This window comes from Pygocentrus nattereri, chromosome 9 (assembly GCF_015220715.1).
Source record: "Pygocentrus nattereri isolate fPygNat1 chromosome 9, fPygNat1.pri, whole genome shotgun sequence".
In the NCBI taxonomy this organism is placed as follows: Eukaryota; Metazoa; Chordata; class Actinopteri; order Characiformes; family Serrasalmidae; genus Pygocentrus; species Pygocentrus nattereri.
In genome coordinates, this window is record NC_051219.1 from 6,820,801 (window position 1) to 6,848,535 (window position 27,735).

The following is a 27,735-nucleotide window of genomic DNA, read 5'->3' on the forward strand; positions in this document are numbered from 1 at the left end:
TTTACATAACACACTACTAATTACTTCCAGCTGCACTTATTCAGAAGTTAAAGGTAAATATGAAGTGTTACTTGTAAATCCTTCATATTTACCTTTTAACTTCAGAGGAGCTGTTGTGAGAAATACCAGGTGTATTTCAGGTTTTAGTGATTCAGCCTTTCAGTACCTTCATGTATTTCACTGCTGTCGGAAAATTCTGGGATCTCCTCCCTTGGCTAGCACGCTCCAGGACTCCATTTCCCATAATTCCAGTCCCGGTGACGTCACCAGTTCCTCCAATCAGGTGTAACTGCGTTGTTCTCAGTCACCTGATTTCTAGGTCAGGTCACCTGTGCGTGTGTTTGTCTCAGAGCTTAAATAGTCCCGGTTTGTTCTGCTCTTTGTGAGGTGTTATATTTTACTACTGTCCAGTATTTTCTGACCGTTTGACTTGGTGTCTTGAACCTTTTGCTTTCTGGATTTCACTCTTTTGGTTTGGCCTTTTGCTCCGGTTGCCTGTGTGTTTTGGTTATTCCAGTTTTTGAGCCCTGTTTGGTTTTGGGACTACAATATTGGATTTTCCTGAGATTGTGTTTTACTTCGACTTACATACTGATAATTAAACAGATTCCATGTTTAAGATCCGCGGGCGTCGTCTTGTGATTGTGCAGCGTTAACAGATTAGATTATTCAGCAGATTATTCATTGATTTCATAGTGTTTAAAAGGTTCCCAGGTTAAAGAGAAAGTATGAGAGTGTTGACTGGAAACTGGGCAGATCTTTTTATGATGTTACAGTAAGTAACTAGTATTTAATAAGTAAATATTTGGTGGTTTCTGGAACGTATTTTGAACATTTATATTAATTTACATAACAAACTACTAAAACTACATGAAGAGTATCAGGTATGTGTAACTACTTACTCAGGATTTAATGATCTGTTGGACTTACTAGTAATATTTAGTGCATAATGATCCAGTTCAGTGTGTAAGTACAGAGTAACTAATGTGAGAAATTCCAGGAATATTTCAGCTTTAAGTGATTCAGTGTTTCTGTAAGTTTCTGCATATGTGACAGAGGAAGTAGATCTAAATTAGAAGTAGAATAAATGAGATTAAGTCCCTTTATTTCAGTACAGTAACACATTCAGTATTACTTGGTATGTTTACTGGTAAGTTCTCTGTAACAGTGTTGTAACATTGTAGTAACAGGACTGTAAATAGTGTAACTTTGTCCATAGTAATTACACAGAAACCACATGTTCTCTGATCAGCACTTTGTACGTAGGAATTAAATAGTAGATATTTTTTCTGCTCTTTGTGACGTGCAGATCATAACCATACGCAATGTTCACATAACCACACACACTCTCCACTGTCTCTCTCTCTCTCTCTCTCTCTCTCTCTCTCTCTCTCTCTCTCTCTCTGTCTCTCTCTCTCTCTCTCTCTCTCTCTCTGTCTCTCTCTCTCTCTCTCTCTCTCTCTTTCTGTCGCTCTCTCTCTCACTCTCTCTGTCTCTCTCTCTCTTTCTCTCTCTCTCTCTCTCTCTCTCTCTCTCTCTCTCTCTCTCTCTCTCTCTCTCTCTCTCTCTCTCTCTACAGCCCAATTTGTACAACAGTTGTCCAAGATTTCTAAACTTTGTTGAAGCCCCTCTCTGGTAGGTGACAGTAGGACGAGGTCGTCCACCTAGAGGAGGCACTTAATTGTTGTATCTCCCATAGAGAGTCCAGGTTCTTCATCACTCTGGTCAAGTTTTCCAGCCTGTTCATTGATGTACATGTTAAACGGGGTGGGGCTCAGGCTGCAGCTGTCTCACTCCTCACGACTGTGGAAAGAACCCAGTTCTGATTGTTCCAATCTTCACTGCACATTTACTGTGAGAATACATAGATTTAATAACATCGTACACCCCCCACCCCCCACCTCACTTTCAGTGAGTTTATAAAATAATCCATTGTGCCAAATTGAGTCAAAAGCTTTTTGAAAGTCGATGAAACGTAAAGATTCTGCCTTTATTTTGGTTTACATGTTTATCGATTAGTGTATGAAGAGTGAAGATGTGGTCTGATGTTTGATGACTTGGTAAGAAGCCAATCTGGTTTTTGTTTAGATCATTATGTTCTTTTAGAAAGTGAGCTATTCGAGTGTTGAGGAAGCTGCAGAAGACCTTTCCCAGGTTACTGGTCATGCAGATTCCTCTGTAATTGTTTGGGTCAAGTTTGTCTCCAGATTTAAATATGGGGGTGATGAGCCCCTCGTTCCAGACTGTGGGGAAATGGCCTACATTTAAAATAAGATTGAAGAGTTTTAGAAAAGCCCATTTGAATTTAAGGTCAGTGTTTCTTAGCTTTTCATTTAAGATGCCATCTGTACCACAGGCTTTATTGGGTTGGAGTTTTTCTTCTAATTCTTCTGAGAAGTCTGAGAAGTCTTTGGAGAAGTCCAGTAGATTTTGATAGTCCTTAATTGTTTTATGAAGTATTTGTAATTTTCCAGATATTTTCTCTTGCTCTACATTTACTGATGGACTTCTGTATAATTCCCAAAATGGTTTCTCCATATATTCCCATCTCTAACTGCTATATCATCTTGGTTTTTTCTGTTTAGTGATTTCCAGTGGTCCCAGAATAAATTTGAGTTGAGTGATTTCTCAGAGTAATTTATTTGATTTTGTGTGTATTTGTACTTTTTTGTTTTCAGTATGCATTTATATTGTTTAAGTATCTCACAGTATTTTGTACACAGTTCCTGATTATGCGGTTCTCTGTGCTTCTGATTGGATAAACTTCTTGCCTCTTTTTTTTTAGCAGTCCTGATCAAACCCTTTGTTTGACTGGGAGCTCTTTGATTTGTTTTTCTTAACAGTCAGATTTTAAATTTGTGTTGCATGAGCAAAGATTTTGTTGAGGTTTTCCAGAACCACCTCGACTCTCTTTATTTCGGAGTAGATGTTTGACAGGAAGGAGTCAAGACGGGTCTGGACTTCTTGACTGTTGATAGCGTGGAGATATTTTTCAGTGCTGTCCTGAGCCCACCTGAGGGGTGGTCTGAGTTTGTACATTGGGCTGGGTTTTTGCCAATTATCATTTGTAGCTGTTCTTTTCAGGTATATAGTGATTTGGCTGTGGTCAGAGAGGGGTGTTAATGGCTTGACTGTGAAGGCTCTCAGGAAAGTCAGGTCCAGATCTGTTATAGTGTAGTCCACCATACTGCTGCCTAGAGCTGAGATGTAGGTGAGCTGACCAGAGGAGTTCCCTCGCAGCCGTCTGTTTACAATGTACAGACCCAGGGCTTCAACAGAGCTGCAGTGGGTTCTTCACATGTGCGTTTATTGACTTGTCGCAGTTTTCTCTTGGGGGAGTAAGAGGGAAATATAAAACTTTCTCCTGTTATAAAGTGATCACCTTGAGTGCTGATAAAGTCTGGTTGGTCTCCTGTTCTTGCGTTTAGGTCCCCACAGATAATTACATGGCCTTTTACGTGGTTTTTGGAAATGGCTGATTTCAGTTTCTAGATTTGGGAAGGTTTCTTCATTGAAATAGGGGGATTCTAATATTGCACAAAGGAATAGATTTTGAGGTGTTGGGATTAATTGCTTACTAATTTTTAACCACAGATTAGTTTGTCCTTGTTTTATTGTTTCAATAGAATTGGTGAGTTCTGATTTAAACCATGTGAGCATCCCCCCTGAGTTTCTACCCTGAGTCACTCCTTTTGACTTGGTGGAGGGGACCACTAACTCCCTGTAGCCTGGGGGACAACCAGTGGGTTCCTCTCCTCTACACCATGTTTCCTGCAAAAGTAATATATCAACATTTCTTACTTCCTTTAAAAAATCAGGGTTTCTACTTTTTAAACCAAATGAAGAGTTTAAACCTTAAATATTCCATACAGAAATGTGAAAAGATGTCATTCTGTTCAAGCTGAAGTGTGTTACTATTCATTTATTTTGAAATGAGAAAATAATGAAATAATAAATAATACTTTGAAAGTAGAATTTGACGTCTTAACCACTGAACTTAAATTGAGTTATATACTTTTTTTAATGTCCTTTACCTTTATGGTAATGTGACTCTTACCACAGACCCTGTCCCATTAGACTAGTGCAGATTTGGCTGAGCATCTGCTGTGTGTCTCTGAGCTCAGAGTTATTAGAGTTTGCTGGTCTGCTGACAGTCTGAGCGTAGGTCAGTGCTCCTGGCCTGGTCTGGAGTTGATGCGGAGGTGGAGCAGGGCCCTGGGGCAGTGGTGCAGGGTGTGTTCCTGTCATAGGTGCTGGTGCTGGCGGGAGGCTGGGGTTGTTACGGTGCCTCATCTGCCTATCTGGCTGTTCTGGATAGTGAGGGGTGTGATGTCGAGGTCTCAGATGGAGGGCTTGTGGAGTTGCTCCTTCTGATTGGCTCATTCTGAGAGCTCATTTGCATGTAGCTGCCTCAGAATGTTGGGGAGACTTTTCAAAAGTCAGCGGTCAACTGACGCTTTAGCTTTAGCCTTTAGCTTAGCTTTAGCTTTTATTGTCAAAGTCAGTTAAAATACGAGTAAAATGTTAAAATAATAATAAAATAGACGTTTTCTCTCTCTTTCTCTATCTCTCTGTCTCTTTGTCTCTCTATCTCTCTCTCTCTGGCTCGCAATCTGTCTGTCTCTCTCTTTTTTTTCTCTCTGTCTCTCTCTCTCTCTGTCTCTCTCTCTCTCTGTCTATCTCTCTCTCTGTCTCTATCTCTCTCTGTCTCTGTCTCTCTCTCTGTCTCTCTCTCTCTCTCTCTCTCTCTCTCTCTCTAAAACATTCTCTTCCTCTCCTAATGTTAAACAGTGTTTTGTGTGTTTTTACTGTAATAACAGTATTAAATGCTGTATTATTGCAGCTTCTGCTCTAGTTTTGTATTGTATAGTTTTGTGGGTGTGTCAGTCGTATAGAACATAAAAGTGTAAAATGTCTGTAAATTGAACAGTTGCTGTGTTTGTTTATGTCCGTGTTCATATAAAACGAGTTCATCCAGTTTTATACTGAGTTGCCATGTGAACAGCTTATTAGTAATATTGATATTTTCTATGTTTATTCCTGTTATTAGTGTTGTAGATGATATTGATAATAGTGTTGGGGAGTTAATAGCGAGTCATTTATCAGACTGAAAGCGCGTTTAGTATATTTTACTGTACCTGTGACTTTCATAATGGATTGCTGGAGGAAAAGCGGCCAATTCCGATTGTCATTGGTGAAACCACGTAGCCTGTGGGCGGGGCGAGATGGGCCAGTCTACCAATCGGAGAGGAGAATCCAGAACAAGCGTGAGGAAGATGGCGGGAGAGAGAGCTCGGGCCTGGTGATTGAGCGCGGCCAGTTTCGCCTCGGATCTGTTTGGATCTGGACTTTTGCTGTTGGTGGGTTTATTTTTTCACGGAAAGACAGAAGGAAGGAAGGTGTCACCCAGGACTCAACCGCTAGCCAAACCGACGAGTGGTGAGCAGCTGTACGTGGAGCTTGAGAGCGCCGGGTCTCCGCGTGTCTTTCAGCACATGACCTCTCCGCCATTGACCTCTCGCTCATGGAGAGCTGCGGACGGGAGGGTTGAATCTGTCTGTTGATTTCCGTGCAGCGAGCACTTTGTATATATTGTATCTGTGTGTGTGTGTGTCTGTGTGTATTGGCGTCATTGGAGGAAGGATGTGGGGGTTTGGGGAAGGTCTGCACTAGTAAATAGATCAGTAAAAGCCGCATCAGCGGTGGGAAAGAGTCGTTTGCGTGCTGAGATCAGTTGAGGGCGCTATTCTGTGCCGCCCCGTCCTTTATGGGGTTTGTAAGAACAGACTTTGTGGACCCCTATCAGGCTAAAGTCAACCAAAGCTCAGGGTAAGAATACAAGCAGCTTTTTTACAAGATGTGAGTTTGAAACTGATCAATAAAAAACACTGTATGAAATTAGCACGAGTTCATTTAGTGATCAGATCAGACCAAACACAGCTTTGATGAATAAAGACTGAGTTTATTTCATTGAGTTTATTTAATATGATGTTGGCGATGCGCCTGACAAAGTACCATGTCACCCCAAAGGGGAGGTTCTTTACTGTACGTTATTTTCTGTTTATAATAATAAAGTGAGAAGTTACATTTGTACATAAACACTTCATCTCTCACTTCATGTCTCTCTAACAAAAAAATCTCCCCCACAAAATATCATGTTCTACATTTCTGTCTTGTCTTTTCTTCTTTGATGTGTGTTTGTTTATATGAGAGGATCATACAGAATGAATTTAATTATGCGGTTTTTTCTTCTTCTTAATTGCTTGTGTGAGATGTTGGTGTTTGTATAGATTGTTTATGTAGTTGTGTGCAGAACCGTAAATATGAGGACGTTTTTCTCCATCTCTCTACAGATTATGGAGCTGCAGTATTACAGAGAAAGGCTGTAAAGCTCTGGTTAAAGCTTTGACATTAAATCCTTCACACTTGAGAGAGCTGGATCTGAACTGCAATAAACCAGGAGAGTCAGGAGTGAAGATGCTTTCTGCTCTACTAGAAGATCCTCACTATAAACTGGAGAAACTACAGTAAGTTAATGACCTGCTTTGCATTTGTTGTTTACATGCAGCTCACAGAAAAGCTGATCCATACCTGATTCCAACAGAACCCTGACCTTAAGAGTCCTGATCTTGATCTGATTTTTTTTTAACCTGTTTTACATTAAATTTCTCCTCCTTATTCAAGTACATTATCGTTTATCTAATCTCATAAAATTCTCCTGAAAAGTGAATAACTTGTGCTTATTGGCTGTTTTGACTGGATATTATGTAAATAAGGTGGTCTCTGACTTTTGCACAGTACTGTATTCGTGGGCTGGTGGTGTTTGATATATTGAAGAGTAACATAATGTCAGTGACTCCTTTGGGGACCTTTTGTTGGGAGCAGCTGTAACTCATTGATCTGAAGATTGGAAGGACTGAAGAGTTAAAGTGGCAGTGATGTGCTCGAATGTGAAGATGGACAGATTAAATAGATTTAATATCAGCCCAGTAATTCTGACTGATATACTGCCAGCACCGTTCTGACTGCAGGGTTGCTGTGAGGAGATCTTCCTTCACTTACTAGAGGAAGTAGCAACATTCTGTAATATGAACTTGTTCAAAATCCTGACTTGAACAGGTCAGATCTTAATTTAGGGTTTAAGGAAGTTTCAGTGATATGGATCCAGGTTCATAGTCCATCCAGACCTTCACCCAGTGGAAGTTGATCTGGAATAATGTGGAGCTCAGACTTTGTTCACCAGCCTCCTCCTGCACCAGGAGGAGAAACAGAGAAAGAGAGTTTTGAGAGAGCGAGAGAGCAAGCGAGTGACAGAGAGAGAGAGAGAAAGAGACAGAGAGAGAGAGAGAGATGTTTAATGGCTTTGTGAGGGTCTCATTGTTCTGTCTTGTGTTTTGATTCCTTGTACAAAGTTTGCATGTTGAGTCTGACTGGCTGTAAAAAGTGTCTTCATGTCTGACTTTCTGTCTTATTCTGTGTTTTACAGCATCTGAAGACGATCCACACATTAACTGGTAGGAGCCTCTCACACTCAGGGCTTATGAGCAGAGGACGACGTCTCATAGAACCAGTCTTGGTGGTCAAGTTTGGTCAGTTGTTTTCCTGTATAACAGTGGCTGCAGCTTGGACAGTACGTCTGTCAAACTCCTGACACTTGAGGACGACCCCACATTGTTTAGCAGGACACAAGATGCTTCTCCTCCTCCCAAAGCACCTGGGCTCAACATCAACCCTCTCAGACCAGTGGAAACGTTGACAGACATTCATCAACTCACTCTAGAAATCAAGACTTTCTGATCTGCACTGTTTAAGCAGATACATAGTATACGTGGTTGTAGTTTTCCTCCTCATGGTCAGTTATTCTGTATTCAGTTTGAGTTTGATATGTACTTTATGTAATGCCTTTAAATCATTTTATACATTGTTTTTCTTCACTACACTTCAATAATAAAAGTCTGTGGACATGAAATCATCCTGAAATGATCATATCAAAGCCCAGTTATTTTAACCAAGGGGTGGTGTGGTCTTCATGGTGAAAGCCTGAGGTCATCACAGAAAAGGTCAGCTGTGTTAGCCTAAGGTGGTTCAGTGTACTTGGTAACAGCCTGAGGTCATCACTGCAACACTCAGCTATAGACAATATGGTTTCCATGGTAACAGGTTAAGGTGATCATAGTAAATCCCGGCTTTGTCAGGCTCTGGATAATTTAGTCTACATAACAGTCTGGGCTCATTATAGTCAGAGCCTAAAGTTAAACTCCAAATATCTGATTTCATGTTAAAGTTGGTGAGATTAAAACCTTCCAAGAACAAACAAACATCGACTTTCCAACCAGAGCAAAATGTTTTAAGCAGGATGGAGAAGCAGCATAGAACCACCAGCTTTTCACTCCAATATTATGTTTGGATAAGCTCATAAGACTTTGGACACAAACCTCACAAAGTCTTTTCACAGAGTCCTTAAACAAAAAGGCAGAATGTCTGTGTAGCTCAAAAACTGGCAGACCTGAATGTTTTACTTTCTCAAGTTTCTCCTCCTTAACATCATGGGAGGTGCATGTGGTGTTGCTATGACAACCAGCTACATTGATGGGGAGCTGTACCTGCAGGGGAAAAGGATGTAGCTGGTACCAAAAGCAGAGCTGAGCTGAGTCGTATCATGAAGTGGAAAAGCACCATCAGTGTGATCTTTGCTCCATTTTGACTCTTGTGAGAAAACGCTGACCTCAGTCCGAATGTCCACCAGGTGGCAGTAATTACTGCTGTTGACAGAATCCCTGAAAATTCATCTGAACAAAATTCCTTTGAGGAGGAAAAGCCTCAAAAATCTCAGGACACCTAAAAGCCTTAAAAACATCATGTGTCTTTTTTGGTTTTGATTAATAAAAACATCACATTTTATTTTGATTAAAACGACGTCACGAAGAGATTCATGACAAAAACTAAAGACGAATCAAATCTACATGTTGTTTAAAATAAATCCTTACTGCAAACACAACCTTCATACCAAAAGACTCTTTTTCTACAGCTTCCTCCTGTTTGTTCTGTCATGCCTCTTGCAGAACTTCCCAGATGTTTATGGAGCTGGATGGATACTGAAACTGTCCGAGCAGCTCCTTAGAGCTGACCGATCAAGGTGGAGTGACCTTAATTCAGTCAGTCCTTCACTGAGAGGATCGTCTCTGTCTCTGTTCTCTCCATTTACAGGATTCATTCACTTTGTTTAAACAGCAACACTGAAAATCAAACTTTACTGAAAATCTTCAAAACTTTGTGGTCAGAAGTTCGGCAGGCAGTTTACAGAGCCATGAAGACGTATTTGCCTCATAATGTCTTTTATTTTGTATATTTGTCAAAATTAATTGATTCACATTTCAAACAAAATGTAATTTAAGACAAAATAATAAAAAGTTCTCCAAAACCAACTGGCCCTGTGTTCCTCAATCAACCAGTTAACCACATTTAGATACTAACTGGGATCAATTAAACTAGACAAACCCAGGCTTGATTATTGGCAGCTCTACTGAAAGGGCCACCAACATTCCTCTTATATTCTTCAATAAATACTTATTAATAAATTAACACTTAATTATTATTTAGTCCGTTTTTATTTTGCAGCTATTAAAATGATCAATAATGTAAATAAATGTATTTTTATTATGATTATTGTTATTGTTTTAACATTAAAATAAAGCAAAAATCAAGTTACATTTTTATATTATTGAATAATTAAATTGAAAATAAACAAAAAATATTAACTTTTATTTTTTTATTAATCCAAAAAAAATTACATAAACATAATAGTATAAAATACATATTAACGAACAAATGTATAATATAAATGTATAATGTAAATAAATAAATATATTAGAATAATTACTAATGAATTATTTAATCATTAATTCATTTTACAATTCTAAGAATAATTATAACCATTATTTTAAATAATGCACATTATTTATTATGATGACCATGATTATTATTTTTACATTAAAATAAATCAAATTGATTTATTATTGAAAAAATAAACATATATTAACTGAAATTAAATAATATAATTAATATATATCAAATAATAACAATAAATAATAATAATAATAATAATAATAGATTTAAAACAAGATAAAAAGCCTTTCGCAAGTAATGACGTGCTGAGCTGTGATTGGTCTGTTAGTAAATTGTTTCTGGTTCACTAAACAAAATTACAGTTTTTTCGTAATGACATTAATAATCACTGTTTCCCACATTTATTATTATTATTATTATTATTATTATTATTATTATTATCATTATTATTATTACGTGCTGAATTGGCTCCAGGCTTCACATCATTGAGGACAAACTCACTACAAACTTTAGTTTAATAAAATGAGCCTCGGCTGAATTTTAATGAATTGTTTCTAGAAATAAATTGTTCTTGTGTTTCCTCCACATGACTTACAGATCTGGACAGTTGTTTCTGGTGTGGTCACTGCTTTGTTTTACTGATTCATGTTTTTAAGACATTTTCTGAAAATGGTTCTGACGCTCAAACTTTAAACTGTTAGAGTTTCAAATTTGGTGGTACTGTCCTCACACACTTTCTTCTGTTGGGCTAATTATAGAGAATGGGGAACTTGGGAAAGTTGGCTCCATGCAGACTGCTTTGGAATGATCCCAGATGCTGTTCCTGATGAGGAAACAACACGGCACTGTGGACCGTGTGGAACAGACGTGTGGAAAAGTCCTTCAGGAAGATGTTTGTACTGAGAAGTCAGGATCTGTCCAATAGAAACACTGCAGAAGCGTTTTTTACTGGACTGTGAGCTTCGTGCTGTGGAAGTTCTAGTCAGCTGTTCAGCGATTCACACCCAGAACATCTTTCTTTTAGTTCTGCACATCTTTGGATGCACTGATGGCAGTTTGTTCTTCATGTAGACGGGATTCACCTTCGTCAGTTTGATGTCTTTATTGTTTAAAGATGAATCTGTTTCTGTCACATGGATGAGCCTCAGCAGCTCTTCATTCATGAGATGATGATGACAGTCAGACTGTCTGCTGTTCATGTGCCACAAATGATCTGATCCAGAAAAAACTCCCTCTGCCACAATATGCACAATATGATGAATATTTACATTCATCATAAAATAAGAATTTGATATTTGAAAACTGTCGGAGGTGCCTGGAAGTATTTAGAAGAGCTCAAATGAGAAGCTGAACTTCATCTTTATGGAGCAAGAGTTCAGTGGAGTTTAGTATTAATACAAGATCTCATTTGTAGGACATTCATGGTGAGTTCGTATTGAGAGACCAGCGCAGCACTGAAATGGGCATTTACGTCATCAGAAGAGGGTGGAGCTCTTGGAGAATATGAAGACACTGACGCTGTTATTGTAGGAAACATCAGTTCAGTAGCACCAGACTGCAGTAATGCTTGGAGTAACCTGTGCACTGAATATGGCTCACCACAATGGGGGGAGATGCTGCTATGAATCTGGACGTTCCTCGTGCCAAAGGATGGTGCAAAGCTCTCCCCATAATATTCCTGGTTTGGAGAACAAAGTCTTGGGATAGTCAAAGTAGGCTGTCCATTCTGGAAATATATGGAACTTTTCAATCAGCTTCTACTTTGATTGAAGAGCAATGGGCTTTTGAACGACGCTTAATCACATGAAACAGGAGCGGCTATTTGTCAACATCTCTTTTAAAATTCAGCGACGTTTCAATGATGTTCTGCACCACATTTCAGGATCCTGGTCGAGTTGAAGAACAGTTGGTCTTAAAACAGCCTGCAATTCAATTAGAGACTCTTTTGTGCTGACAGTGTATAAAGTGGCCTTTTGAACAGTTTGATCTGATCATTTCACCCCAAATCTGCATAACAAGCTAAATAAGGCTGTGCTGACTAGAGGCAGTGCTGTGACTCTGTAGCCTCTATTTCTGGGGCATTATTCTGATCATTGATGACAGTTGGATGCTGTATAAAGTCATAGAACATTAATACTGTGTTATTGCGCTGTTGTATGTTAAATATCTGCTGATGTAAAGTTGCACTTAAGGTTGACGTCATCATTACATAATTACTGATGTTACTTCATTGGTTCACAAACTTCTGAGCCACTACTTAAGACTTAAGTGATCGTGATAAAAGGTGCGCACATTTAGCTGAGCGTGTTTATAACTGCAGTGTTCTGTTTGAAGCTTAACGTTGTTTGTAAAGTTCCATTTTAGCTCGTGTTTCCTGCAAGACAAGCGATCATTTATTGCTGCCTGCGCACTTTTAGAGAAGTGTTTAGTCTGTTTTTCACTGCGCGGCTTTATTTAGTCTGTAATCTTCACAGCAAAATCGCCAGTGTTCATTTAACTCCCATAGTGTTCAAATTAACACTATTGCGGTGTTTATATAGTTCTCACCTGTTCCGAGTTAAAGTTACACTTTGAATAGTGTTAAAATTTAACCCCTTTTATAGTGTTAATTTCTGACACTTACAGTGTTGTTCTGACACTCAAATGTGTATTTTTAACACTAAATTGTGTTATTCTTTTTCACTGAGTGTTCATTTCTGACACAGTGTTGCTTTATGACACTCAAGTGTGTATTTCTGACACTAAACTAAGTTCTTACCTTTGTGTTATTGTAGTTTTACAACATGTGAATTTACCACTATATTAAAAGCTGTACAGTCCCATCTTAAATGTTTTCACGAAATTCTGAAATCTACTCATCTGCAAGGCCACAGAACATCAGTACTAACACTAGCATGCAACACATCTCTTTACCATCTGTTTACATAAGATTAGAATTTGTTGATTCACAAAGCTCAATAGTAAAAAAATAAATGAATACAAAAAACAAATAATTTTGAACTCTTTATTCAAAAGAAAAACCTCCCAAGCACCATGTAGATTGGGAACAACTGAAACATGAGCACAGTTACAAAGAAAACATGGGTACAATATATAGGCTTTCATCTTCACCACAGGCTCTTTGTAAATTGAAGGGCTTATAATATACAAGACTGTCTGCTTTGATCACATCTAAACATTTAAACATTTAACCTAGTTGAAAAGCTTTGCCCGAAACTCACGAACTCTTGGAGACCCATCTGTTGTTGTAATGTCAGTGCTGTAGACTGTTGTCTGCACAAATGTGTAGAAATGGACCAGGAACTCATCATAAGAAAGACTGAACACGTAGTGAGACTTGAACAGCTCATCAAAGGCACCCAAGGATCTGGTGGCTTGGCAAGGGATTAGCTGCTTGTCCACAACGATGTAGAACGTGTGGATTCTCTTCTGAGCCCGGCCGACAGCAAGGATGTAAGGTTGTTTACCCTCTGTTCCTCGCAGATGTTCATCAATGCTGCAGCATGACTAAAAAACAGAACATGAACACCTTAATGTTAGTTCAGCTAATTACCCACACTCTGGGTTTGCTGCTTAAAGGAGAACTCCGGTGTGAAATGGATTTGGGGTGTAGTGAAACATAATTAAGAGTACCAACCTTTGCTGAATAGCACACCTCTGCTCGCCCCCCACATCCCGAAATCCAGCATCTTTTTCAGTTTCTACAAACAGGCTTTAGAATGGGCGCTACAGGGCATATTTTTCTACTAATTCTACCAAAGAAGTGTGGAGATACTTTGAGCTTGTCAGCGGTGGAAACAACTATTTCTCTGCAGGGGCAAAAATATGCCCTATAGCGCCCGTTCTAAATGAGGTGTGCTATTCAACAAAGGTTAGTACTCGTAATTATGTCTCACTACACCCAAAGTCCTTTTCACACTGAAGTTCTCCTTTAATAAAACACAGTCGACCTGCTCAGTAAAACACTTGTTAGAATCTTAACTGTCAAGGAGAACAGTGGGAGGAACCGACAGCAAGTTTTCAACTGCTATGAATGAGATTTGGCCCAATGAGATTTTAGCAGATGAGACATATAGACCTTGTGAAAGTGCACCATTTTGTCCTCTGCATCACTGGCACTAATGTTGATTCTCTTTCGTCCTGCTGTCGGTGGCAAGAGATGGAGAAGAAGCAGCAAAGAAGCCATGTCACTGTCCCAGTCTAATAAGCAGTGGGTGGGGGGTTGGAGACACAAACATTAACTCACCATCATTAATATGCATTTGGAATACGCAAAAGACAAAACACTAGCCAACTGACTAGATACCAAGACTGTCTTACTTACTGGTGTCATCATCCTCTGCATGTTTCTCAGCAGCGTTTAGAAGTCGGTGCAGCTCGGTTGACTTAGTCAGGTGTTTGGACTCTTCGACAACCTTCGGCTTGAAGGTCGTGTCTCACATTTCAAGTAACCTGGAGGATGTTTCCTCACCAAACAGCAGCACAAAGTCTTGATTCAGCTGTTGATCAAATACACATACAAATGTATCAGTGGTCAATGCACTGTAAACAGCCAAACCAAATCAAAGACTGGACTTTAAAAGCCAATGCACAACTCACTAGTCCTTTGACATCTAATAAACGTGGGAATGTTTTGAGGACATCTGTGGTTCTCTGTGAGGTCATGCACTAGGTTCTAGCGATGTTCAAAGGTCATCTTCATCTTCTTAAACACACTTGGTTCATCATGACAATGAAGAAGAAATGATATAGCTTCCTGGCAGGCATCTCCATCAAGCTGCTCAGGCACTGATGCTCCTGATCTTCTGCGATTTGGTCCTTGTGCTTGTGGCACTGTGGTTGCCTTAACTGGTCGTTGAGATTTATTCCTGGACATCGTCTTCAGGCGCCATGCTAAATATCCTGTGCCCTTTTCGCCATCATAGAAATGCTCCTGTTAATAAAAAAATTACATAGATCCATCGTTCATTGATCTTCTTTGAAAACGAAACTGGGACAGTAGCAGGTTTGTAATTTTTTAATTTCTTGTGTAAAAACTAGGGCTATGAAAGTTAAAGCAGTTACTCAAGCAGGTAATCTTGATATTTTAACGTGTTTTTTTTATCACAGATTAAAATCTGACAAACTTTACAGAGCTTGCTGACAATATAAACATAGCACTGCTTACTGTCGAGTTCAGAAAGTAGATTACTTTTATTTAAGCTGAAAAAAAACTCAGTACCTCAGCACATTACTGTTGAGTTAACTGTAACTCAATACAGTAAAAAAGGATCTAGTCTGCCAGTCCTAAACCACACTACACTATTACTGTCTCCCTCCCAAGCATACACGGAAATACCAGCATTAAAAATGATATATATATAAATTATTCTAACTTTGATACCACTCATTACATTTAAATACCCAATATTAAAAGCTTAGTTTTAAGGAGAAGAAAAAGTGTGATTAATTGCAATTAATAACAGACATCTGCTGTGATTAATCTGATTTGTTTTTTAATCGATTGACATCACTAGTAAAAACCCATTAACCCAATTCATTCTGAATGGCACTAAGAGCATTCTCATTGATTGTTTTGTGATCTGATCATAGCACACTACCATTTCAGTTGTCCAGGGGTACTTTGACAGGTCATTATAAGATCATTGTAATTCTATATATTTTTTTTTTCAAGCATTTAAAGTAATCACTTAAAGTTCAAGTATAGCGACAGAGTGCATTTAGGCCGTGGCCACGCCGTGGGGAAAACACTCAGCTCAGTTTGAATAGAAGTGAATGGGAAACTGCAGCTCACTGTGTCTTTAAACAGCTTTAACATAGACTGGAGTTGAGGTTTTATATACCCTTTAAAGAAAGGAGAAGATATATACTAACGTCAGGTATGATTAGACTCCATCTGTGTTCGCTTTATATTCAAATTTGAGGGAAAAATAAATAAATAAATCACCAAACAGAGTGCCCAGCCTTCACTTACTTCGACTTGTAATGTACCATTATCTCACAGACACAAGGTAGTCTAGTTAACATTAGTTAAAACTGATCAAAATATTCACATCTATATCGTATTAGGCTGCATTTTATTAACACTACTGTTACCCTTATCCTTCTTGTTCTGTGTCACTCTGAATCAAATACTCAACTACAGCTGCACTATTCCACATTATTAGTATTACTAGTAGCAGTATTCTCATTGTTATGCAACAGTCTGAATTACTACTGTAAGTTAATAACCTAAATAAACAGAAGGGCTAAAATGCTTTAAACATTTAAGCTCAATTTTAGGCTGAGCCAGCCGCGCTTGTTCAGCCACATTTGTTTAGTCATAAAATCCCCACAATCTGAATTTAAAGCTGGAATATTACATATTATGAGAATTATCAGAAGCACGAACGACAAAAAGAGGGAAAGACACCACAGACTGCGCCTCATCTATAATATTCGGTAGCTCTAGGCTAGCTAGCATTTGCTTAACTGTATTAGCTTAATTCAACTTAAAATATTATATCAGGCCAACTCAAAGAAATCAAGTTACTGCAAGTAAAAAAAAAATGAGTTGAACTTACTTCATGGAATGAATTTAAGTCAATGTAAACACAGAACAATGCACAAAACATAGAATTGTAACTTGCATTTATTCAATATATTCCATACATCCATATATCCCAAATCAATACAGAAAAAAAATACATTTTAGAATTTTATATGCACACAATCTTTCATAATGCAATCTTTTTAACTGCATTTTTTACATATTTTGATATTATGTTAAATGTTTAACACATTAAAAGAACTTATTCCAGATGTTTAAACATGCCATTCCGCAAAATTATGAATTGCACTAAAACTTCAGAGGTTTCAAAATATTTTAGGAACTTATCTTGTAAGTTCTGATCTTGTTTTAGCATTCTTGTTTTTTCACCTGCAACTAGTGATTTAAAACAGAACAAAATCATTGGTGCTGCATACAATAGTAAAATTAACCAAATGGAGAAAAGAGGCAATAAAACTACTTTGTTTAAAACAATGAACAAATAACTGCTACTCACTGTCTTCTGTACAGATTCAAATGATCAGTGCAAACTGTATAAACACTTGCAACAGTCCCCCAAATAGGCCCTGAAACCTGCTGCTTAGTTTTAAATTAGCAACATGCATTTGAAAGAGTAAACACCACCTCCTGGTTTCTATACTCACTACCCACTTTATCAGCTCCGCTGACCATTTAGGAGCACTTTGTAGTTCTGCAGTTACAGACTGTAGTCCATCTGTTTCTCTGATACTTTGTTACGCTGCTCTTCAATGGTCAAGACCCCCCAGAGCAGGAATTATTTGGGTGGTGGATCATTCTCAGCACTGCAGTGTGTTGTGCTCATATGAGTGGATCAGACACAGCAGTGCTGCTGGAGTTTTTAATGACTTCAGTGTCGCTGCTGGACTGAGAACCAGCCAACAGTGTCCTGTGACCTGGGACTAGAGGATGACCAACACAAACTGTGCAGCAGCAGATGAGCGATCATCTCTGACTTTACAACGACAAGGTAGGAGTGTCTAGAGTGGACAGTGAGTGGACACAGTGTTTAAAAACTCCAGCAGCACTGCTTTATCTGATTAACTTGTACCAGCACAACACACACCAATACACCTCCACCACGTCAGTGTCACTGCGGTACTGAGAATGATCCTCCATCCAAATAATACCTGCTCTGTGGTGGTCCTGTGGGGTCCTGACCATTGAAGAACAGGGTAACAAAGTATACAGAGAAACAGATGAACTAGAGTCTGTACAGTCTTTGTAGAACTACAAAGTGCTCCTATATGATAAGAGGAGCTGATAAAAAGGACAGTGTAGTAACAAGGAGGTGGTTTAATGAAGTGACTGATACGTGTAGAATCTCAGTCCAAGAATGTGTGTTCAAGTCGGGGAGGGAAAAAGACAAAACAATGACCACAGTCTTCAATCATTTGTGATGAACTCTGAAGTGCATAGAAACAGAAACTAGACAAACTAGTGGCAATGATAGGAGCAACATTTCACTGATATTAAAACACAGCCAACAACACACCATTAACCAAAAACAGCAGCAAATTGCACAAAAACGTAACACATAACGAGTTCCTGGGAACCTGCTGCTTAGTTTTAACTTGGCAACCTGCACACCTTTGGAGATTTTGAGATCTACAACTTTGTTTCACTCAGTAACTTTGATTTCAGTGAGTGCACCTTTGGTGAAAGCCTCCCACTGTCAAGTTCTAACAGCATCTTCTGAAAAAATTCAAATGTGTATCCGAGTTGTTTGGGGTAGCTAATGTTCACAGCATAGATTAGTCCAAGCAGCAAGGCACATGCCATTGCTATGCTTGACAGACCAACCAGATCTTCTCTGCCTTCCAGCACAATCCCAGCGTGTTATAGGAATCATCCTCCGTAGAACCACCTTTGGTGAAAATCTTCATTGTCTTCTGTGCAAGTTCAGCTTTCATTTCATCAATCGGAGCGCCCTTAAATAAAAAAGCACATATTTAAATGCCGCGCTTAGACATCTGTAAGTAAAAGCTGAAATACACAAATAACTTTTCAATGCTCACTTCAAAATGAAGGGTTTTAGAAATTAATGCTAAAATTTGCTTAATATTAAGCTGTAAAACCCACCAGTTACATTTATAATGTGGCCTTCATATCACAGCTTTACACACCATCACATTACTTCCTAACATACCCGTGTTCATACAGCCACACAGCTCATGTGAATGAGTCTGCATGCCAAATGGAGGATATGTTTCAATACAGCACAATTCTACCAGCATGCGTGAAAAAAGGTGCCACATAACAGAATTATTATTATGAAAAAGAGGAAGTACAATACCAAAGTATACATTTACTAATTGGAAGTAACTGACATATTGTTATCTGCAATACTTTCATGTTAACTTCCTGAAGACAATTTAAAAGTATGAATTTGTTATGAAATTGTGTTACTCACACGGTAATCTTTAATGAGATCTTCTCCGTTCATCACTACCTCTCTGCACTTTTCAGCAGTCTCATCCTATGAAACGAAAGAAAATATTTAGAACTTGAGACGGGTGAGGGCAGCAATAAAACAAAAACACTGATGCGAGAAAATGTAATGAAAGATAAAATCTTGTTCATAATGTAATTATAAATGCACAAATTTACAGGTTTAGTGTGCAAGTATTATGATAAACACTGCACAGGGCCCAGTTTCTCAAAAGCATCTTAGCTCTAAAGATGGTATTTTAAATGGTTGAGCTAGAATCACATCTACTAGTTAAGATGATCATAGCACTAAGATGCTTTCAGGAAACTCAGCCCTGATTCACTGATTTTGCTTTAGTGAACAGTAGACATTGAAATTATCACGCTGAACAAAGACAAGATTTTCATTGTTAAATGATCAAGAAGAATGTTGGCAAGGAGACACACTTTCAGGGGCAGAACACAATGTACACTGGATGAAGAGACCTGATCTGCAAAAGGGAGGCTCTTCTGATTTATTTGCTTCTCTCTTTCCTACAAAATATTCTTGAATAAACCTGATTCTGAATAGCTGCGAGTTTGACTTGTTTAAATGCCACACTTGTGTATAATACCTGCATCTGCCTCACTCACCTTCCTAAATCAAAGTGTTGAACTGACACTATGAACAATTTTGTGCAAAGATTTATGCACTTCGACTTACAGTGTTCTCCATGCTTGGGACAAAGACACACTTTCCCTTGATATGTCCCTGTGCTCCACAGTTTAACATTTCAAAAATTTAAAGTACACATTCCAGACTTTAAATTAAGGGTATTTGAATACATTTTAATTTCACCATGTTGAAACACCACCACTTTTACACAATTGCCCTCATTTCAAGGCACCATAATAATTGGAGCGTGCCAATGAAAGGTACATTAAAAGCAGTCATGTTTAGTATTTTGTTGTATATTCCTCATTAACCAAGAGCAACTGCACAAAACTAATGGTGCCCAAGTCTCTTTTGTCCAAATTTAACAATTCATTTTTTTCCCCTTAATCCATCTGTGCAAAGCAAGCAATGCATCCTGCTTTCAGTTTGGCTATTATATCAAAGTTGTAACACCTGTCTGTTTAATAACATTGAACTCCCTGGATCAAATCAAATACGCACACACCTGTTTCAAAACATCTAGAAGGTTACCCATCTTCCGACCAGCAGCACCTCCTTTGGTACGGAACGAAAGACAAGGAAGGTGCACGGAAGACAAGAGTCTGCCCGTGTACTTGCCAAAATTTGCCATGAACGTTGTTTCCAGCTGAACTGTTGTTTTTTTGCTTGAATTCTTCCTTTATCTAGAAAAAAGTAACATTTCGCAAAAATTTGATGTTTCAATAGTCAACACACACACACACACACACTTCAGCAGATACCTGAGTAGCTTCAAATAAAGCAGGCCATCTATGAAGAAGATCCTCTATGGCTGGGCTTTCTTTCACAATCTCCTGTCTTTGATTGGAAAATGTTCTTGACATCTTCTCATTAATGATCTTCCAACTGTCTTTTTTCTTGACCTCAGTCAGAAGATCTTCCCTCTCCTTTTGAGACTTTCTCTAGATTCTCTAGTGGGGTGTGGGGGAAGGTAATTAACCTCTGCTTTACATGGCTTTTTGAGTTTTTGGTGCGGTCATCTTAGTTCACAACATGCTTTGGGCATCCTAGACTTCTCAACTTTGACCTGTAATTTCCCATCTTGTATTTAACCAAGAGAATGAACCTGGTTCCTTCAAGCACAGATGCTTTTGGACCAATACCTCAGCAACACTGCATATCTGCTGACTGGTTGGATCTGCACAATACTGGCAGATCTTTTGAGCCAGTTTTTCAAGAATATCAGACTTGATGCTCGGATTGATTAAAAAATGTGCCATCCTTTTTGAATGCAGCATTGGCAGACTCAAGAATCAGCTCTGTATCATAAGCAAACTCTGGAATTTCAAAATGTGATGGCCACTGTTGTGAACGCCTATGGGACTCTGGAGAAGACAGAAGTACTGTGTCAGCAGATGAAGAAAAACATGAACATGAAGAGGCATCTGATTTTCTGGAGACACTTTCTGATGGGACACTTTTGGTTAAAGTTATATATAAAGGCTCAACAAGGACTACGACAGTGTCCTTGTCTTTAAGGTCTGCTGCTGTGGTCAAGGAAAAAAACTAAACAAAATCAGCATCCTTGTAGTGTAAACTGAAGTTTCCCTGAAGCTGAAATGTCTCTCTGATGATCATTTCCAGGTCTTGACATGAATCAGGTATCCCAGAAGACAAGACTAGCTTTCGTATATCATGGTCCCCCAGAATTACATGCAGCTTTGCTGGTTCAGACATCTTTTTCTTTTAGCAAAAGGGAGAAAAGAAGAGAATTTTAAAAAAGCAAATTACTATCAGAACACTCTGAATCAATGGAACAACACTGATTACCTAGAGAGGAAGGCAAGTGACACACTGCAAGGTGACCATAGTTTTCCCTGCAACTGTCTACGCTGCTAATGGTATAACATCATACAAACCCTGTTGCTCAAGAACCAGAACATGCCCAGTAGTTTCCAGCTCATATCACCTCAACTGCTGTACTGTTACCCACTGAATGTATTTCAGATGCGAGTTGGCCACAAATGCCTCTCTCTCACCGCTGGCTTCTAAGGTCGTTAGGCAGCGTTGAGGTAAAGGCAGCTACCTTCACGTTTCGGACACAGCATAAATGAACTCGACGCTTGCCGTGGTGACCGCAATTTCTCCACAGATCTTGACAAGATAAAGCGCTTCAAAAGCAACAACAAACCCACAACACGCCCGCTAACTACAGCGCTTCATATACTGGACTATTCTGTAAACAGTCACACCGACGGAAAGAAAGCCTGCGGTAGCAAACTCGGCTCAGCCACATCCAACCGGTTCACCAAGCGGGCAGATTATGATTTAACAGGCCTCTTCATGTCAGTAAAACTAAAGCATTATTGAAAAGATGTATTATTACCAAGCCACACACAAGTCTGTGTCGTCATATATTGTGATTAAAACCTGTTAGCTGATGTTTCTACCAACTAGCTCACCAGTTTAAACTAGACATAGCTAGCATAGCTAACTAGCTGCTTGACTAGCATTCATTGTCTTAGCAGCAAAAACACGATAAAAACAGCAGGAACACAATCGACTTCGTTCAAAAGTGGTAGTCATTAGCAAAAAGTCTAACTGAAACGAGAATTAGTTTATTTTACATGGCATTAACTGACCTGAGAAGAAGCTCTGAAGCTCCTTGAGCTGCAAACGAGCTGAAATTAGCACGAAAATGCGCACAGAAGATGTGACGGGCTTCTTCTCGAGATAATGTACTAGAGGGTTGGATGAGCTTGAATTTAACCAGGAGCTGAAACAACTTAAAAATATTATTTAAGTGTATTTATCTGAGTTCAGAGAAAAATTATATTTCTGAGAATATACTCATTTACATAAAGTAAAGCTGTGGAAGAAAAGTAAAGAAGTAGAAGCGGTGGAATTTTATTCGTATGGCTTGTTGACTCAAACAATATTTTTTTTTCAGTCTAGCATGTTCTCATGTTTTTCAAGTACACATCAGACATTCTCCCACATTGACTATTTTTTAGTGTCAACCCATCTTCAACCCCAGATTAAAAAGAGTTGCTATGATAGTGTAGTTATTTCTGACCACGCTCCAGTTACTTTTACATATGCACCACCTTGCTTTCGTAGAGGTTCTCCAAGATGGCACTTTCGAACATTATGGCTAAGGGACCCTGATTTTTTGAAGTTCATAGGGGCACAGATAGACATGTATTTTGAACTTAATACAAACGAAATGACAGCATCAGTAAGATGGGAGGCTTTCAAAGCCTTAATAGGGGTGCAAATGATAATTTATACAACATTAAAGATAATAAGATAAAGTTTAAAAAACTAGAAGATAAAATCTAAATAATGGAGGAGCAAATTTATTCAATTCGATTGACCGGTAAATCGAGAGTTTTGCCTTGTGGCTCAGCTCTTTCTTTACCACAACAGACCAGTAAAGAGCCCGCATCACTGCTGACCCAGCATCAATCCGCCTGTCAATCTCCAGCTCCCTTGTACCATCACTCGTGAACAAGACCCCGAGATACTTAAACTCCTCCACTTGAGGTTTAGAGCTTATCCCAGACCCAGAGAGGGCTCTCCACCCTTTTCCGCCTGAGAACCATAGTCTCGGATTTAGAGGTACTTATTCTCATCCCGGCCGCTTCACACTCGGCTGCAAACTGATCCAGCGAAAGCTGAAGTTCACGGCCTGATGTCCCCAATAGGACCACATCATCTGCAAACAGCAGCGATGTGACCTTGAGGTCACCAAATTCTATCCATAAAAATTATGAATAGAATCAGCCCTGACGGAGTCCAACTCTCACTGGGAACGAGTCTGAATTACTGCCGGCCATGCGAACCAAGCTCCAGCTTTGTTTGTACAGGGCCTGAATGGCTCATATCAAAGAGCCATGTACCCCGTACTCCCGAAGCACCTCCCACAGAATACCCCGGGGAACACAGTCGATGCCTTCTCCAGATCCACAAAGCACATGTGGAGTGGTTGGGCAAACTCCCATGAGCCCATCAGAATCCTGGAGAGGGTGAAGAGTTGGTCCAGTGTTCCACGACCAGGGCGGAACCCGCGCTACTCCCCCTGAATCCGAGGTTCGACTGTAAGCTGGACTCTCTTCTCCAGGACCCCTGCATAACCTTACCAGGGAGGCTGAGGAGTGTGATTCCCCTGTAGTTGGAACACACCCTCCGGTCCCCTTTTTTAAAAAGAGGCACCACCACCCCAGTCTGCCAATCCAGTGGCACCGCCCCAGATGTCCACGCAATGTTGAAAAGGCATGTCAGCCAAGACAGCCCCACAACATCCAGAGCCCCGAGGAACTACGGACGGATCTCATCCACCCCTGGAGCCCTGCCTCCAAGGAACTTTTTAACTACCTTAATGACTTTGGCCTCAGTAATGGACGATCCTATTCCCGTGTCTCCAGACTCTGCCTCCTCACTGGAGAACGTGTCGGTGGGATTGAGAAAGTCCTCAAAGTATTCCTTCCACCACCCAATGACATCTTCAGTCGGAGTCAGCAGCACACCATCTCCATTATATACAGTGCTAGTGGCATACTGCTTTCCCCTTCTGAGTCGCCTGACAGTTTGCCAGAATCTTTTCGGAGCCAACTTAAAGTCACTTTCGAAGGCCTCACCAAACTCCTCCCACACCCGGGTTTTTGCCTTGGTGACGACTGAAGCCACAGATCGCTTGGCCTGTCGATACCTGCCAGCTGCTTCTGGTGTCCCACAGGCCAACCATGCCCGGTAGGACTCCTTCTTCAGCTTGACGGCGTCTCTCACCAGGTTCGAGGATTACTGCCCCGACAGGCACCAACTACCTTACGGCCACAGCTACAGTCAGCCACTTCAACAATGGAGGAGCGAAACATGGCCCATTTGAGTCAATTTCCCCCACCTCCCCTGATATCTGGTCAAAGTTCTGACGGAGGTGTGAGTTGAAGATCAATCTCATCTTCTGCCAGACGTTCCCAGCAAACCCTCACTATACGTTTGGGTTTGCCTGGTCTGACTGGCATCTTCCCCCACCACCTGATCCAACTTACCACCAGGTGGTGATCAGTAGACAGCTCAGCTCCTCTCTTTACCCGTGTGTCCAAAACACATGGCCGCAAGTCTGATGACACGACTACAAAGTCAATCATTGAACTGCGGCCTAGGGTGTGCTGGTGCCATGTGCACTTATGGACATTCTTGTGTTCAAACATGGTGTTCGTGATGCGACAAACTGTGGTTTGTCAAGTCCAAAAACTGAACACCACTCAAGTTCAGATCAGAGAGACCAGTCTTCCCAATCACACCACTTCAGGTCACATTGTCATTGCCCATGTGAGCATTGAAGTCCCCCAGTAGGACAATAGAGTCTCCAGGAGAAGCACTTTCAAGCATCCTTCCCAAGGACTCTAAGAAGGCTGGGTACTCTGAACTGCTGTTCGATGCATAAGCACAGACAGCAGTCAGGACCCATTCCCCAACCCGAAGGCGTTTGGAAGCTACCCTCTCATCCACCAGAGAAAACCCCAACATACAGGCGCAGAGTCGAGGGGCTATGAGAAAGCCAATCACACCACTTCAGGTCACATTGTCATTGCCCATGTGAGCATTGAAGTCCCCCAGTAGGACAATAGAGTCTCCAGGAGAAGCACTTTCAAGCATCCTTCCCAAGGACTCTAAGAAGGCTGGGTACTCTGAACTGCTGTTCGATGCATAAGCACAGACAGCAGTCAGGACCCGTTCCCCAACCCGAAGGCATTTGGAAGCTACCCTCTCGTCCACCAGAGAAAACCCCAACATACAGGCGCAGAGTCGAGGGGCTATGAGAAAGCCGACACCTGCCCGTCGCCTCTCACCATGGGCAACCCCAGAAAAGAAAAAGTCCAGCCCCTCTCAAGGAGATTGGACCCAGAGCCCAAACTGTGTGTTGAGGTGAGCCCAACTATATCTAGCCGGTATCTCTCAACCTCGCGCACTAACTCAGGCTCCTTCCCCACCAGTGAGGTAACATTCCAAGTTCCAAAAGCCAGTTTCAGCAACCGAGGATCAGAACGCCAAGGCCCACGCCTTCGGACACTGCCCGATCCACAACGCACCGAACCCCTACTACTGCCCCTCCCATTGGTGGTGGGTCGATGGGAGGGGGGGACTCATGTAACCCCTTCAGGCTGGGCCCGGCCGGGCACCATGAGTAAATGCCCGGCCACCAGACGCTCGCTGGAGAGCCCCTCCCCCAGGCCTGGCTCCAGGGTGGGGCCCCAGTAACCCTGTTCCGGGCAGGGTACACAAGTCCTGTTTTTAAATTATTTTCATAGGGGGAATTTGACCAGTTTGCCATCAGAGACCCTACCAGGAGCTTTTGCTCCAGACAACATAGCTTCTAGGATCATTCAAGCATGCAAACCCCTCCACCACGATAAGGTGGTGATCCATGGAGAGGTAAATAATTCATTTCGAGCATATTACCAGACCCTGTACAGTTCAGAATACTCACATATATCGCAACAAATGCAGTCACAATTTCTTAACATTCTACAGTTCTCTACATTGGATGAAGTTGGTTCTGCTTCTTTGGAACATGAATGGCTGAGCAGGACACGAGAACCCCTGGTGGAACAGGAGAATGGAGAGATCATTTCCAACCTTGTTTCCAAAAAAGTTGGGATGCTGTACAAAATGTAAATAAAAACAAAATGCAATGATGTGCAAATCATTTAAACTCCATCCTTCATTGACAGTAGAACAAAGACAACATATCAAATGAAAAATGTGAGCTTTTTCAAAAGTATTTGCTCATTTTGAACAACTCCAAGTGTTGGGACAGAGAAACAAAAGGCTGATAAAACTGTGAAATGGTAAAAAACTAACCTGGTGGTTGAAAGGCATCAGTCAGTAACATGACTGGGCGTAGAACATCATCTCAGAGAGGAAGAGTCTTTCAGAAGTAAAGATGAGGAGGTTCTCCACTCTGTGAAAGACTGCACCATCAAATAGAGCTACAGCTCAAGAACCTTTCTCCACATAAAAGAACTTCTGCTTTTCATCATCTGCTGTAAATAATAACATTAAAAGACTCAGAGAATCTGGGTCTCTGTGTGAGGGAGGAGACCTAAAACCAGGATTTGCTGGCTGTGACCTTTGGGCCCTCAGATGGCACTGCATTAAAAACAGACATGAATCTGTAGAGGAGGTCACTGCAGGGGCTCAGGGACTGTTTACACCTAGGGTCAGTTGATGGGGATCGTATCCCAGCAGTCACTGGGCGGAAAGCAGAAAACACCCTGGACAAAGAATAAATGCAGTAACTAAAGGTTTAAAGATGTTTGTGACGTGTTCACTACAAATCAGTGTCCACTGCACTGATATCACAGTAGCAGTTTATTTATAGAGTCACACGGACGCGTCTCAGTATCAGTTTATTTATAGAGTCACACGGACGCGTCTCAGTATCAGTTTATTTATAGAGTCACACAGACACGTCTCAGTATCATTCAGCTGTCCCCAAAGTTTAGTTTCTTCCTTTGCGCATGTGTGGATGGCGCTCCAGTAGACGGGGACTTCTGTCTGAGTATGACCCACTAGACGAAGATTCCTCGCCGTGACCTTCAAGAATATCCAGCGCTAAAAAACACAGTAAGTGAAACCGAAAGTAACACAGGACGTTTATAGTGGCCACAGGAAAACTGTGATAATATGGGTAGGAGCACTGGTTAAGACTCTTTCTGTGACATTGGCAGTCGAGTAACTCTCGTCTTGAAGATGCAGAAAGGAAAACACACCCAGGTACATGACATTTACATTTACATTTACATACCCTGTTATATTTACCCTGACGCTAAAGCATCACTTGTGGTAAGAAGGAAATCATGTTAAGTCCGGTTCCACTTCCACATCTGCAGAGTCGTTTAATTATTTGAAAATATTTGTTCTTAACCTTTTGCTAAATGTCACCCTGTTCAGCTTCCAGCCATAAGGCACCTGTAAAAAGCCGCCGGTTACAAGTTTCCTTGAATGCCCACAGATTGAATGTTAATAAATATTTGGAATAAGTTGTTTATGGCTTTTAAAATGAGATGTAAAGTTGTTCTGCAGGTTAATTATAGCTTTAAGTTCTGTCAGTGGTTCAAACTTTAATGAATAGTTTTCATTATATAGCACTTTAAAGCTGTAGTTGTCCTGCGTGTTGTGCACATAAACAAAACATCTAACAACATATTTTGTGATAAAGAAAGTGACGTCTCTCAGGCTTAGTGTCATG

The 27,735-nt window shown here is 40.4% G+C and overlaps 3 protein-coding genes and 1 long non-coding RNA gene across 6 annotated transcripts in view; 2 read left to right on the forward strand and 2 right to left on the reverse strand.

Annotated features, from left to right (window-relative positions):
- Positions 1 to 7,980, forward strand: part of LOC108416164 (NLR family CARD domain-containing protein 3-like) — a 46,580-nt gene extending 38,600 nt beyond the window's left edge. For both annotated transcript variants that reach the window (XM_037540861.1, XM_037540862.1), the window contains 2 exons: positions 6,354 to 6,527; positions 7,487 to 7,980. In XM_037540861.1, coding sequence (XP_037396758.1) covers positions 6,354 to 6,527; positions 7,487 to 7,493 — 181 coding nt within the window. In that variant the 3' untranslated portion in view covers positions 7,494 to 7,980. The remainder of the gene's footprint in view (positions 1 to 6,353; positions 6,528 to 7,486) is intronic.
- The window catches only part of LOC108415618 (protein NLRC5-like), an 802,877-nt gene that overhangs the window by 258,505 nt on the left and 516,637 nt on the right, over positions 1 to 27,735 (forward strand).
- Positions 1 to 27,735, reverse strand: part of LOC108415395 (NACHT, LRR and PYD domains-containing protein 3-like) — an 843,678-nt gene that overhangs the window by 233,630 nt on the left and 582,313 nt on the right. The gene's annotated exons all lie outside the window — the stretch shown is intronic.
- On the reverse strand, positions 17,688 to 22,201 carry LOC119263973. Of its 2 annotated transcripts, none has more exons than XR_005130677.1 (5): positions 22,121 to 22,201; positions 20,261 to 21,221; positions 20,005 to 20,182; positions 18,828 to 18,893; positions 17,688 to 18,345 (listed from the first exon to the last, which is right to left on the reverse strand). It is a non-coding gene; the product is annotated as an uncharacterized LOC119263973 (long non-coding RNA). The 2 variants fall into 2 exon arrangements; XR_005130678.1 differs by lacking the exon at positions 22,121 to 22,201 and adding an exon at positions 21,309 to 21,384.